Source organism: Pimephales promelas, chromosome 25 (genome assembly GCF_988280905.1).
Source record: "Pimephales promelas chromosome 25, fPimPro1.hap1.1, whole genome shotgun sequence".
In the NCBI taxonomy this organism is placed as follows: domain Eukaryota; kingdom Metazoa; phylum Chordata; class Actinopteri; order Cypriniformes; family Leuciscidae; genus Pimephales; species Pimephales promelas.
The window spans coordinates 8,958,643-8,973,967 of record NC_142793.1 but is presented as its reverse complement, the minus strand read 5'-3'; the positions used below and the strand labels follow the sequence as shown (position 1 = coordinate 8,973,967).

The following is a 15,325-nucleotide window of genomic DNA, read 5'->3' as shown; positions in this document are numbered from 1 at the left end:
TCAAGATTTGTTATCACAACATTTTTCTTTTGTCAAATCAACTTAAATAATTTATTTAGCTCTTATTATTTTGAGTTTCTGATGATTAAAGCAATCTCCTTCATAGTATTAACTCACTTTTTCTAGTTCAATCAACTTAAACTTTTAAGGCAACCAGGTTACTTCATTTTTTAAGTTAAACCAACAATATTTTTTACAATGTGGTAATCGCTTTAATGTGAGCTGTCTATGTATTTAATTTAGATAAATTACCTCGCCCTTGCATTACAGATCTTCATTTGGAGGTAATAATTTCTCATCGTAACAGCTTGTTTCAAATTAGAACCTATAAATGCTATTAAAGTGTGCGAATTAAACTGCACAAGTCAATCAAAGTGCACAATCCCGAAAAAAACCATTAGCTTTGCACATTACGAGCTGATGAATTACACAATATAAGTGAATGGCTGTCAGCTTACAGTTTGTTATATATTTCAGAGATATTCAAATACGTACATATAATCCTTTTAAAAACACAATGATGGTAATGTGCAAACACTGTTCACACGTAGTAGGGTTCATTGGAAATCTGTCATTGAAAGTCTAATTTAAATCTGAAAACAAACAAACTTGTGTGATTTTGATGAATTTAAAAGCAAATGATGCAAAATTGCTTCAGAAATATTTGAGGTTCTGGACTCTTTCTATGCTACCAATCAAATTAACTAGGAAACTTCATGGCACATCATGACAAAACAGGTTGCCGACCTCTGGCATTCATGGTCCACTAATAAGGCAAAACATATGGGTGCAATCGATTCGGCTTGAGCTAAGGAATCAGTGGGGGAAAAATAATTGTGTTTATGGTTCTAAAGTTATTAGCATAAACATGAGTGAATCTTTGGACAGTTGGTGGCGCTAGTGGGATTGATTTAGAGACTCCAAAATTGCTATGGTGACAGTTCAGACTGTCCTCTATTGTATCTGTGTGCCAAATTTCATATCTTTCCTGGATACGGTTCTATGGGCTGCCATAGACACCAAGTTGGAGGAGGATGAGGAAGAGGAGCTTCGGTGCTTGGCCCCTAAAAATCACATTATTTACCAAGATACCAAGAGATGTAAAATATTGAACACATGCAGTGCTTCAAAACCAGAGAAAACATAAATGAGTGATGAGGTAAACAGAAACCATTTTCATAAAGATTTGTTGATGCCAAAAAATGCTAAGTGAATTATCATGCTGTTTACATGAAGGATGAGTCGTGGCCCCATTAGCAGCTCTCAAACTGCCGTGACTAACAGGCCGCTTCACACTTTCATCATTAAGAGTGTTTTAGCACCAGCAGAATCCCTCTCTTAAAACCTTTCAGGATCAAACGCATTTACACATGACGCATTTCTGCCAAACTTTCAGGCTGCACCACCAAACTCCACTTAATTTAGCTAAACACTCTCACATTTCGGGTTTGCAATCCTAGTCTTATTTCATCTTCATTAAATAAATAAGAATAAACAAATATAATAAGTATAAATGTTCAAAGTCTAAATAAGTGTCTTTAGAAAAAAGAACTGTGTCCATGGCACTTTGATAAGGAAACTAAACTATAGCTGTGTCTGAAATCGCTCCCTATCCACTATATAGTGCACTATATCGGATGTCGGCCATTTTGTAGTGGTGTCCGAATGAACGACATCATTCCCTACATTCATTCACTACTTTTACCCACAATCCTCTCTGAATTCGAGTGTACATTCGATGTACACTTGCTGAAGCCCTATTTCCCACAATCCAATGCGGAGAGAACTGAGCGCGCATGAAAGTGCGGCGCGAGCAAGTTTAAACCAGAGATTACATTACATCCAGTGGAGGATTTGAAAAATATCCGTTAATCGTCGTTAGGAAGCGTATTCATTTGAATATACGGTCGCCGGAGGGCGCTCGACGACACGTCATCTGTGAACGTGAGAGTTACAATTTCAGTCGATGAAATTACAAAGCTGGCACGGAGGTATATATATATAATTACAAAATAAAGTCATTATGATTGTTATTGTTGTTAATATTATTTTATAAAGTAGGTAATGTAAGATAAAAGGAGTTGTGACGAAGCCTTTTCTGCGACAGCTCCAACTCTCCGACGCACAGTGTAAACGTCAGCGTCCGAATTCACTCACTTCATCTCGTTCACTCCTTGCAGATATAGTGCACTCAAATGCCATACACTATATAGGGATTAGTGAATGAGTGAACGAGTGAGCGGTTTCAGACACAGCTTATGGTTCAACCAAGAAACATGTATGTTCAAAAAATGGTTCTTAAAGCTGCAGTCCGCAGTTTTTCCTCTTTGTCGCCATCTCTGTTCGAAATGTTGTAATTGCAGTCATTCGCGGAATTATCGACTTTACGCGAGTTGTACATCAAGTTGTCCTTCGACATGACACCACACGAATGAACAAAATGTTTGAGGAGAGTGTGAGACTGTCAGTCACCGCGCCGGTGTGGATACTGGCGTTCAGAATCAAAGATTATTCTTTTTGGAAGCATGACCAACATAATAATTTTCACCTGAAAATGTCATCTAAACAAGTAAAATCCAGATGTTTGTGTACTGATGCGACGTAATGATGCACAGACATGCTCAAATCTCCAGCAGAAATCCACCAGTACAGTGGAATTAAAAACATTAAATCGAGCTACGGCAAGCAGAGAGTTTTGAACACTGGCTGGTTATGTATTTTCTCAAATATTATTAATTTTGGATCATTTTTAACCCCAAAAAAGCAACGGACTGCGGCTTTAAGACGTCAGTTTTAATGTCTATTTAAATATCTTAAATACTACAAATCTATACAAATAAGCAAAGCAATATTTTACTTTCATCAAAATTCTTATAATACTTACAAATATTTCTTATTTTCGTAGACGTCGTGCAACTTTAATACATGCGGGTGTTCTATTAGCTTCAAGATGGCGATCTCCCGCTCCACCTGTGGAGAAGTAAAGAGACAAGAAAGATATTGAACTCACAAAAAAAAAACCAACAACAAAAATTCATAACATTAATGTGCATTTTAATGTATCATAACTTAGCGTGGGAATCATAAATAATTTATTGGTTCAGATTACTCCCAACAATTCCAGTTTACTTGTAAAAAATAAATATTTGCATATATGACCTGAATGATAATTCAATTTAAAATTGAGAAATGCTGTTGAAACATCGACACCTAAATTGAAACAAAGCTGTTTATGTCGACACCTAAACATACAATTTTGTGAATATTTGCTAGATGTCTGTTCTGTGTGTGTGCTGAAAAAAAATTGTGTCTGGACATAATCCTTGCTGATGAAATAGGACAAAAAAAAAAAGTGGATCGGACCCAAACTTTTGTAGCCAATCAGCGGTCCACTCGTGACGGGGAAGGACAGAGAGTGAGCAAGCGGGACATTTGTAGAAAGACTGTAAAAAGAGAGATGACTGAGATATTACCAAAGAGGGAATGGTCAGAGGAATATAATTGGACAAAAAAGTGTTACGATCAGACAAGAGATTTAGGACCCGCGTGAATATTGGAGAAACTTTCCAGCGCTGGAGAGACGTTAGAGAGAGGGAAGGCTTGAAAACGAATGCGAGTAACATTGGTTTTTGCCATGTTTCGTGGAACCAAGATATGCTATTGTTGATGCAGATGATTCATCCACACTTGCACGAAAGCTGTTCGTTTGGGGCCGGGCAATCAAGTTTGTTTGGGCGTCGATTTCAAATATCAACAGTGTTTCTCAGAAATTGCTTACTGCACCTTTAACTAGTAAACAGCAATCCTAAACTAACAAAAGTGTGGTAGAATGTTTATTATTTTATAAATTACCACTGACAAAATTAGTAATGAGTGAATTCATAATTTAACTAAATAAATTTACACGACAATGCTGCTTATGGGGGCCTGAAAACACAAATCTTTGGAAACGGGTTTCAAAGAGCAAGTTTTTGAAAACAATACCGTTATCATCTCCGCGTAAACATCATGCGCATGCGTATTCGTGTTTATTCTATAGATGTGCGCGAGTACTTGACAACAAAAACGATAAAGTGACATCACCAACTGGCCTGGCAGCCAAATACTGTACGTTTATAGCCATTTTACTGAATCTGTACAGTATGATGAATGGGGATCTTTTGACAACATTGTCGTCTGTTAGCAAAGCTTTTCCATTTTTAGTATATCATTGTCATGTAAAAAAAAATACTATAATTCACTAAAAGAAATGACTCATCAGAGTCTGAGACTGTACTAGTCATGCTGTATATATATATATATATATATATATATATATTCATTAAAAATAACTAGCTCAAAAGCCAAATTTATTTGAAAATGGGACTAAACTAGAATTCACTAAAAGAAATGACTCATCACAGTCTGAGACTGTACTAGTCATGCTGTATGTATATATGTATATATATATATATATATATATATATATATATATATATATATACATTAAAAATAACCAGCTCAAAAGCCACATTTATTTGAAAATGGGACTAAACTAGTTGCACTGTTTTTGATTCGCTAGTCCATGTTTGAACCGATACAGCAGTATTTGGGAGCAGTCAAATTGCATCTTATTCTCCATCTGGCTGCTGAGCTTTGAGAGGTTTTTATAAAATGTAGAATGATCACAAATCAGCAAAAAAAAAAAACTCAGAGTTCAGAGCCCTATGTAGGAAGAGCACACCTTTGCAGAATTGTTCAGGAATAGTGCACAGCACAAGTCTGAAAAGCTAAGCACACTTGTCAGTCTATTGTACAGATGCTTCTTTATTTGATTCCCAAATGCACAAGATAAACATAGTTTCTCCTTGAATCAAGCTTAAGATGACTTATAAAGCTAATCTATGTGAAAGATCTCTCTGACCTGACAGGGAACCAAAGGAAATCTTAAAATCACAAGCACTTTGTAAAAAAAAACTGAGCTCATAAGTCAGAGACTGAACCTAAGATTGTGCAAGTTGTAAGCATGAGAATCGTCCTTGATTTACATCACTGTCTTTGGGAATATTCCTGGCATGCACACCTGCCATTGCAGATCAGATCAGAGGATGGGGATGGAGACCATATTCCTAAACACCTGACCCTGATCCCGCTCCTCAAAACCCCCATCCTCAAACACACCACACTACAGTAAAGAGCACTCAGGTGGAACTAATAGTCTCTAGTGCTTTGGAATATATGGAGTCAAACTTCAGTTCAGTAACTCTGTAACTTGACTTTGACCCCATTTGCCATTGACTTTTCAAAGCACAGCCAATGATTTACCCACAAAAATCGCATGATGTATCACGAGACAACATTGTTCACAAAAACAAAACAAACACATTAAAAAAGTTTTTTTTCTGAATGTTATAAAAAATTCCCATCATAGTGTCGATTCCACAAAATATATTCATTATTTTTATTTTAAATCCAGTTGTTCCTGAAAATGTTTTTTTTTTAGTAAAGTACAGTAATACAATCTTTCATAGACGTGTTCACGTATCTATAAACGCATTAAATTTAAACAACATTTCAATTCATTACTTCTATAGATTTATAAAAAGTTCCTAAATAAAGTGGCAAAGCATTGAAAGATATACTGTATGTTAAAATAAGAAACATTTTAAATTAAAACTTACAATCGATAAAAAACAGCAAACCCTCATACCTTTTCTTTTTAAATTAAATCTCTTTTTGGTGATCAAAGATGAGTTTTAAAGGGATACTCCACTTTTTTTGGAAAAAGGCTCATTTTACAACTCCCCCAGAGTTAAACAGTTGGGTTTTACCATTTTCGAATGTATCCAGCCGATTTTCTGATATTTAGAACAGAATATCAGTAACCAGACTGGTCTCATTGACTTCCATAGTCAGTCCCTCCAGAAAAACGCCATTATGCCATCGCTGAATTCAATGCAAAATCAGCCAAAGTCCGCATATTTATGCGGGGGCCGCATTTTTTCAAATACGCCGCACTTTCGCCGCATAAATTGCAGATTTCCGTGTGAAATATGCGGGGTTTGCATAATTTCATATTTCTCGCATTTTCGTTGCAAATACATATTCCCACATATTCTATCGCATTTTTAAAGAAAACGGGCGGCGTAATCAATGAATTTTTGCTATTATGCTAAATGGTAAATGTTATATATAAATCGCAAATTTTTTCACAAATGTTTGGAAATTACCACCACAAAATCAGTCATTTTGATCGCAAAAATCACACACACAAAAAAAAATCGTGAAATCCTGGAGGGACTGCATAGTATATACTATGGAAGTCAATGAGACCAGAAATTGTCTGTATACTGATATTCTTCTAAATATCAGAAAATCGGCTGAATGGATTCGAAAACGGTAAAACCCAACTGGGTCTGTGAAAGCGTTATATAAATGCAGTCCATTTTCCATTTATTTGCAGAATTAGATATTAATACTCCTTTTCAATTGGTAAACATGGTCACATTTTTTGTGGGTGGAGCTTAGGCGGAGGCAGAACGATCCCTCTGGCCACTTCATTAACTTTAGTTAGCAAGTATTGTTAGCTTGTTTTTTAACAATGACTGGAGAAAATCCGATTTTATCTTAATGTGTAAGGTCACTCAGTGTCCAGGACCGCGGTTGTTATTTCCAAAAGTTATTTTTAACGGACGGAACCAGATTGGCCGACCCGTAGCCGCCTACACGCTCACTCAATGCATGGACGATCTGACAGGATTAACGCTACGTTACCTCGGTTGAGTGGCCTGACTTCTACACCTACCTTACAGAGAACCCGATCGTAAAGAGAAACTGAGGGCATATAAATCTTTAGATGCCTATAACTATATGGTCCTGTACAGGATTTGAGTGTACGATCCGAACTGTTACATCGGTGCAAAAGTGGTCTATAAGCACTTTATTTCCCCTTTCCAATTTTTTTCTTAATTACACAGTGTAAATTTAGCATCTATCTCTATTTGCATCTGGGGTAAATAAAATCTACCGCTAAGAAAATACAGCTAATTCCACTTAGTGTACATAGCCTCTGGCAAAATAAATAAATAAATAAATTTCTATCCAACGTCAACCCATCTATTCTAACATTCTATAACTATCTTCTGTATTGAGGTGAATATGGATTTATTTGGCTTCATGAACTGACATCATCTGCTCAACACAGAGTTAAAGTCCTTCACTTGCTGTTTTAATCAGGCATACAGATGTGATGACTACTCAGGGAATAAACAATCTGGCCCAATGGCTGAAGAGAGTGCTGGAACAACCACGGAAATCCCGGACAAAGCCATCTTGACAAACGCGGCACCACATCAAAACTCTCTGAACGGCTGATCCAAAGCCAGTCAGAAGAGCCAGGCAGGGAATTTGGCGGAGGGGAATGTCATTCAACACAAGATGTGCCATGGGATCTCGAGTGCGCAGAAACCACAGTCGGGAGCTTGGGGAAAGAAACCTGTAGGGCTGAGGACTACTCGATAAAAGCAAATTAAGTCACGCTGAAGATGTCTCTTATATCTAGAACAATCTGTCCGTTAGCATTGGAGCCACATTCATCTCAATGGCAGTAGCTTTTTGAGCAAATCACCTAGAAAAGGTAACCAAATAAAAGTAATAAGAGATTTTCTTAAACACCCTAAATACATATGTGTGTGCATCTTAATTATTTTCAAAATATAAATTATATGGTAATACGTATTTCAATAAATGTAATAAATTAAGTCAAATATTTGTATGTTTTTGGAAAACTTCACCATACCTTGTCAAAAATGTTACAGGTAATACTTTATTTTACAGTGTCCTTGTGACATATGTTACATGTGCAGTACTTATCAAAGCAATAACAGTTACTAGCTAATAACTAGTTAATTAATTTTCTTCTAAACAATGATGAAAGATAATGTGAAATGAGGTGTGAATGTGAAATATACACTAAAATGTATATTTTCCACACAAAAAAAAATGTAAATCTAAATGACAGAAATTAAAAAATGTTACTCACAGAAGATGTGTATTCAAATCATTGCAATCTTAATGTACTTTTTTGATTAAAAGTACTTTTAATTGTACTTTTTAAGTACAAAAAAAAGTCAGCCATTAAAAAATGGGACAATAAGTAGGGATGTCCCGATCCGTTCATGTGATCGGAAATTGGGCCCGATCACGTGGTTTCAGACTCGTTACCTCCCGATCAGGACTCAGATATACATGTATATATTTTTTAACACATCTATAGTTATGAGGTGGCATAGAGTGGCCTGTGACACACTGACTGCATGGCGTGTCTGTTTTTATTTTGGCTCCTATGTTAACAGGTTAGAGCTTGCAGTCTGCCTGAGTGACTTGTGTGCTCAGGCGCGCTCGAGCCGCGCAGAAAACGTGTGCATGCTAGAAATAGAACCGATGTTTATTTTTCACGTGACACACAAGGGTGTTGGAGTGTTTCCAGGCAAAATAGAATAGACTGTGTATATGTTACTTAGTACACGAATACATACTAATAGTAATAAATTACATTTTGATGGTTGAAAGTCTAGGTTTTGATAAATTCAGATTTAAATATAATTTGAAAATAAATAAATAAATAATTATCAATTTTCAAAAACTGCTCCTGTCAATACAGAAGAAAATATTCTGTGGTCTATTTTGCTGTCAATACTGCTGACTAGGGCTGGGTAATAATTATCGATTTCTCGATATTAATCGATTCTCATTTTTACGAACCGATATCGATTCTTAAATCTCAAGAATCAATTAGTCATCCTGACCTGTTTCATTTGAATGAATGGGACATTGTATCACTGCTGCGCGCATCCAAAAAAAAATCACAATAATCTTTGTCCTTTGTTACTATTGATATGAAACAAAGTCTCAAATTTCAAATTACGTCCATTTTCTTTAGAAATTCAAAAACATAAATATTGTTTTGGCGCTGTGGCGTGAGATCGCTCTGGCGCAGCTCAAGAGAAGCAGCAGCGCTGATCTCTCTTCCGGGTTATTAATACCAGTCACAGCGCAAAATAAACATGAATGAGCATCTGAAAGTTTGTTAAAAGATAGAGTACAACTTATCGAAATCCGCATCATATCACATTGATTCGCTCAATCAGCGTTTCAACCGCAAACAGCTTGTAATCAATGTCATGTATCGTCATATTTACCTCAGAAAACCCACATAAACTCGTTAGTCAGCTAGAAAAAAATATTTTGCTAAATATATACACCATATTTGAATAAATCTGGCAAGTTTTTATGACAGCCACCATTTAAAAGTTTATATTTCATATAATCTTCTTATTATAAAAATAAATAAAAGTGTAATTTAAGTGTTTGTATAGCTACAAAACAGTTCATTATTACCTTCATAGTAGGCTAATGAAGCCTATAGGCTACAACTAGACTCCCATAGTTTACAGCATTAGTTAAGAGATTTGATTTCCTTGAGAAAATTTGCCATTTATTGTAACTGATATCCAAAATAATCAATATTGAATCGAATCGAAATCGAAATCGAATTGCAAGCTTGTGAATCGAAACGAATTGTGAAATTTGTGTCAATACCCAGCCCTACTGCTGCTGTCTTTATCAGTATGTTTATGCTTAACATTGTAAAGTTGATGACAACAACATTGCCATAGCAAACTGTGAGACATGTAAACTTGGGATCTCAAGAGGTGGAAAGAAAAAGGCAAAAAAATGCCCCTTAATTGTGCGAAGGCGCAGGACATCACAGCAATGATAGCACAAATGATCGCAATGAGTGCTATTTGTTTTCATATTAGACATTTTTTTAGATTGTTAGATTTTAGATTGTACTGTTGCACTAAAGTTCAAAATAATTTATGTTTATTACCTGATTTTTCAAGCTACCTCACAGAAGTGATCTGTTAGTTAAGTCAAATGTTAAAATGAGGCTAATTAAATTAAAAATAAGGAACATCCTGTAATCTGGATCTGTTTTTTGCTCTTCTTTATTCTTTTTTAAAAAATATACATATTATAGAAGAATCGGATCGGGACTCGGTATCGGTAGATACTCAAAATCAAATGACTCGGACTCAAGGGCAAAAAAACCTGATCGGGACATCACTAACAATAAGTGGGGTTCATCATAGACCCAGTCGTCCTTTGTATCTGTTGAATTATTAGGGCTAATTACATTGTGAAGAAGCTGAATTCCTTCTGCAACACGCCGTTTCGAGCGATAGAGTAGATCTTCTAGATTTGTGAAACTCGGAAGAGTTGCTGCAAATGAGCCCGACTCTTTCCTCCGCCCATTAACATCATGTCCACCCTACGCTCGCCAACCTCTCATTGCTCCATCTCACCATATTGACCCATTCCCTCAAAATGTCAGTCTGCTGACACCTGTGCACTACTTCTATGAATAGCCGAGCGTTAATTAACTCTACACATCTGTGTGCGTGCAGCCATCCAATTTCCATATAACTTCATTAGCGAGTTATTACACTGGGTCTGGCTTAGACTCTACACCATTTTGAGTCAACGTGGGCCGGCAGAGATTCAGGTTGCAGGGTTCTTGATTTGTGGGGGTGAGTCGAGAAGGCAATCAACCGAGCCAAATCGTTAAAATGAAGGCAGATCATTAGATTTGAGCGAGAACACCTCTCTGCACGCCGGTGAGTTCGCCAAGCTCTTGCGGGTCACCAGGTTTCCAAGTCCAATAATTAGCGATAATGTAAGTGCCGTGCAGTAATAGAGACCAACATGAACCTCATTTTCAGGAGTGACCCTGAAAAAGTTTCTTTCGACAGTCCGTCGCACAAAGTCAAGGTCGAGTAAGCGTGCGAGACTGACGCTAATCCAAATTGGTTATTTGACTGGGAAATAATTCGTCTTGTAGATTCTCTCCCACTCATTATTGAGTTGTTAGCTCAGAACGTACAGGAATCACTTGCGATTCGCTGATCGTTACTGGTCTGTGGAAAGCAGTCACGGAGGTCATCTCCACTTGCGCTAAGGGAGCTAATGATTGAATACTATGGGTACTACTGCAGTTTTTTTTATGCTAGCTTTCTATTTTCATCTTTTTTTGGAAACAAGTTGAGTTGGAGAGGAGGGTGATTATAAGAGAGATACTGCAGCCTCAAAAACACACAGCAATTCTTTAAGGGGTTCAATATTATTCATTATGCACAATCATAGGGTAATTTCAAGGTACAGATGGTGTGTCGAAAAGGGGTAATAAAACATCCCATGGAAAGGGGTTTGGAAATAGGATGGTTTCGATAAATTAACCATGGCGGAGTGCTAAACCGACAGCTGTTTCAATCCAAGTGTGTTTTAGAGCCAGTTGGTTGAGATTTCCACACAGGAGGCTTCATTAGCTCAACAGCTAGAGTGGATTGTAAACGGCCATCTAACACAGTCATACATGGCATTATTACACCAAACATTCTGTATAATGTGTAATAATGTGTTTTATTGTAATTAGATTTGGTGTGTATGCAAAAACTTCAGACTTTCAACAAATAAGTTGGAACTGAACAGCCCTGAAGCAAACATTGGTGTTAGGGAACATAGAAAGCAAACATTGTGTCCACACTCTGCTAAAGACGCCTAGCTGTGGACGCTTGAGAGCATTTTTTTCCGTTGAGACGTTTCGTTGCTTTGATATAGAATATCCGCAGCACAGTTTACTTTTAACTGATTTCGCAGATAATTTGTTTCATACTAAAAAAATATATATATTTTTCATCAATGTTGTTCGGTTAGCTCTGATGTCGTTGTATAGAAATAATGTTGTGACAGTTGGTCGGTGTGGTTTAGTCCCGCCCCTCCTCCATTGTGATTGGACGGCTGGGTAAAAAGTGACAGTGATGAGCGCTGCGTTTTATCCAAAGTTGAACATTTTTCAACTCTCGGCGATCAGTAAAAAATGTTGGGCGCTCGGGGCTTCAGCGTGGAAAAAAATAAAAAAAGGCGCGTTGTGCTTATGGCGTTTAAAAAACGCGGCGCTCCCATTGAAAACAATTGAAAACATACGCCAGGCACGTGGAAAAACGCTTTGGTGGACACACGGCCTTAGCCAAGTAAGCAAATGCTGATGGCATTACCAAAGTAATAAAATAGTAACACAATTTGTACAACTTCCAATGAAAATGTGAAGAGTGTAGTACTTGCACTGATGCCACAATGCTAGTATTGTAAATGTTGCGATGTGGTTTTTAAAGGGGTACATCACCCAAAAATAAAAAATGCTACACTAGAAATGTAAAAAGATTTTTAGCTAGTGATTGTTATAATGAAAGTCAATGGCTACCGTCACTTTGAGAGTACAAAAAAAATATTATTCATCGTCTGGTGTCGTTTAAAGCCCTTTGAATCTGCACTGACACTCTCATTTGGACCTTAAACCGTTTGGTTCCCATTGAAGTCCATTATATGGAGAAAATCCTGGAATGTTTTCATCAAAAACCTTAATTTATTCTCGACTGAAGAAAGAATGACATTGATATCTTGGATGACATGGGGGTGAGTAAATTATCAGCAAAAGTTTTTTTTTTTAATTTTTTTATAGTGAACTATTCCTTTAACAGGCAGAATTAAATGAATAACAATGGCTCCTGGCGATGTCTAAAACTTATTAACTGTTCAACTAAAGAAACACCTACATTTTGAATGGTCTGATGGTGAGTAAATGAATGGCATTGTTTTCATCTTTGGGTAAACTAACCCTTCAGAGTGTTTTTTGCTGGTATTCTACGACTTAGCACCACTATTTACAATGGACGTATTCCAGGGCCGGTTTTACGTTTTTAACATTGCTAGGACAAAAGACAAACAATAGGTGAAGCTATACTTTCAGTACAACATTAAAAGAAGGACTCCTAATTACTGTATCATAACAAGATAAAATGCTGCTGCTGTACGAACTATAAAAGGAGCCTTGCTTAAACCACCGAAGAGACAAATTAGTGATTGTGATCCAACAAATTAAATATTGAAAAATGAGATGGTTGACCTCATACTGAGAAAAGCCTGTGAAAATAGTACATTTTCAGTGGACACATGACTAGTGTGTGTTGCACTGACATAGCAATTTGCCCACGATGCATTGCATGCATTGTTTTACTCTGGACCCGAATCCTTCTAATTTATTGCACTGAAGAATTAAGCCAGTATATGTAATAATAATCAGCTTCAGCGAAGGCTAATTTTTCTTGCTCAAATGCATTCCCGTGAATACGGTTTCTAACACTGTTTCAACTTAAGTTAATTAGGGTTATTAGCTAGCAAGATAAATTAATTGTTTCGACTTAATTCAAAATGCTTTAATTGCAGAACAAAAAGGGGTTCTCAAGACATAAATAGCTTCTTGTAAAGATTGTAAAGCAGTAAATACTAATTATTTTAATTTACTTCCGCAAGTGTTCAGGAGCAACTTGAAATGCAGTGGTTTGCAAAAGCTCCCTTTCCATTAATGCATGCTGTTGTGTTGTGCCAAAAACATCTTAAGCCAGGCTAAGCTGGTTTCCTGGTCTGAAACTGTTCTCTTAGCCTGGTAAGGTCTGTTGGCTGGATTTTAGAAAGGTTTTAGGTATTTTTAGCTGGTCAAGCTGGGAGAAGAGCTGGCTAACCACCAGCTATAAAAACTAAACACCACCGGCTATTAAATCAACTAGACCAGCTGAAGACCAGCTTGGTGAGGATAGGAGACCAGCTTTACCCAATTAAAGCCAGCAAATCAGCTTAGGCTGGTTTAAGCAGGGGTTATTTTCACCATTGAGGGATGTGCAAAGCAACACATTCACAAAATAAACCTCTTTTTATCTCTTCACTATAGAAGCTTGTTTCTGCCACTGAATTAAGCCTTTTTATTATATATATATATATATATATATATATATATATATATCACAATTCTGACTTTGTCACACAATTTTGACTTTATTACACACAATTCTGACTTTTGTAACTCGCAATTGTGACTTTTTTCTCACAATTGCAAGTTTACATCCCAGAATTTTGTGATTTAAAGTCGCAATTGCGAGGTACAAAACTTAGAATTGCATGATATAAAGTCACAATTTTGTGTAATTAAGTCAAATTTCGGTGAAATAAAGTTGCAATTGCGATTGTGAGATATAAACTCGCAATTCGGAGGAAAAAAAAAATCAGAAAACGGCAATTATCTTTTAAAATGTTTTGTTCAGTGGCGAAAACAAGCTCCCATAATTCATTCACGAACTAAGCCAAAACATAAAATCTTAAAAATAACTAAGCCAAAAAAACCCCCCAAAAAAACAAAAGAGAAAAAAAACAACAACCTAAGAACAACTAACTCACTACAGTGATAATTTTCTAATACTAGCATGTTAGCAAAGACTGAACTGTTGTTTTGTTGTCATCCTGAAGTTTTGCTAATATTGCGTTGTTAGTCTGTTTTGTTGGCAGTAAAGTTTTGACAATGCTTTAATGGCAAAAGAAAGAAAATGTGTTGCAATGTAATTAGAATATGCACCAATTTTCTTACCATTTAGTGTAAATGTTATGCTTTCTGACTGGTTTGTTTAAAAGCAGCAGATTACTTATACAGAGTTAAACCTAACAAATATCTCAGTATTTTAAGCTACTTGAAACTGCTAAAAGATCAGAATGTTAAAGCATACAATTGCATACTGCATTTCTATTGAATTATAAAATGTAAAAACGGCAGCAACTTTCATTTTTAGTTTTTTCAATAACCACGCATAAACAATAGGCTATTCTCTCAAAGATACAAACATGTACATACATGTTGCTCACATATTAAGGTAGCCCTGTTCGTGCTAAATATAGTGTAATTTCACCTGTGTCATTAATATGGTTATAAGCAACTGAAAAAAGCACAAATGTCACAGCATGTCAAAACATCTCAAGGACCCCAAATACACCTTGGTCCCCCGGGGGTTAAACATGTTACAACGCCTGATTCAGACAGATAGATAGTGAAAATCTGAATTCAGCATTAATAATCACCATGTTCATTATGATTTAAATGGCTTTGATAACAATTTCCAGCTAAACTTGGTAATTATTCAACAAGAGAAATGGGCAGAGTTGTTCATCATTGTGCAACACAATTGACCTATGGCTAAGCCACGCCCCCTCCACTCACTCAGACAAACAGTCAACATTCGGGCACGTGCGCTATGACAGCTGTCATAGTAAGAGACATTTCACAGGCAATTGGTGATTTTTGGAGATAGAAAGATTATATATCATCCCGAAGTCACCTAAAGGACCTTAACTATGCATTGGAGGATTATATTAATAATTTTATTGTTGAGAAGGTCAATGAAAA

At 36.4% G+C, this 15,325-nt stretch overlaps 1 protein-coding gene across 5 annotated transcripts in view; it reads right to left on the bottom strand.

Moving 5' to 3' along the window:
- The window catches only part of brsk2a (BR serine/threonine kinase 2a), a 321,319-nt gene that overhangs the window by 96,169 nt on the left and 209,825 nt on the right, over positions 1–15,325 (bottom strand). For all 5 annotated transcript variants that reach the window (XM_039663149.2, XM_039663145.2, XM_039663146.2 and 2 more), the window contains exon 3: positions 2,885–2,970. In XM_039663149.2, coding sequence (XP_039519083.1) covers positions 2,885–2,970 — 86 coding nt within the window. The remainder of the gene's footprint in view (positions 1–2,884; positions 2,971–15,325) is intronic.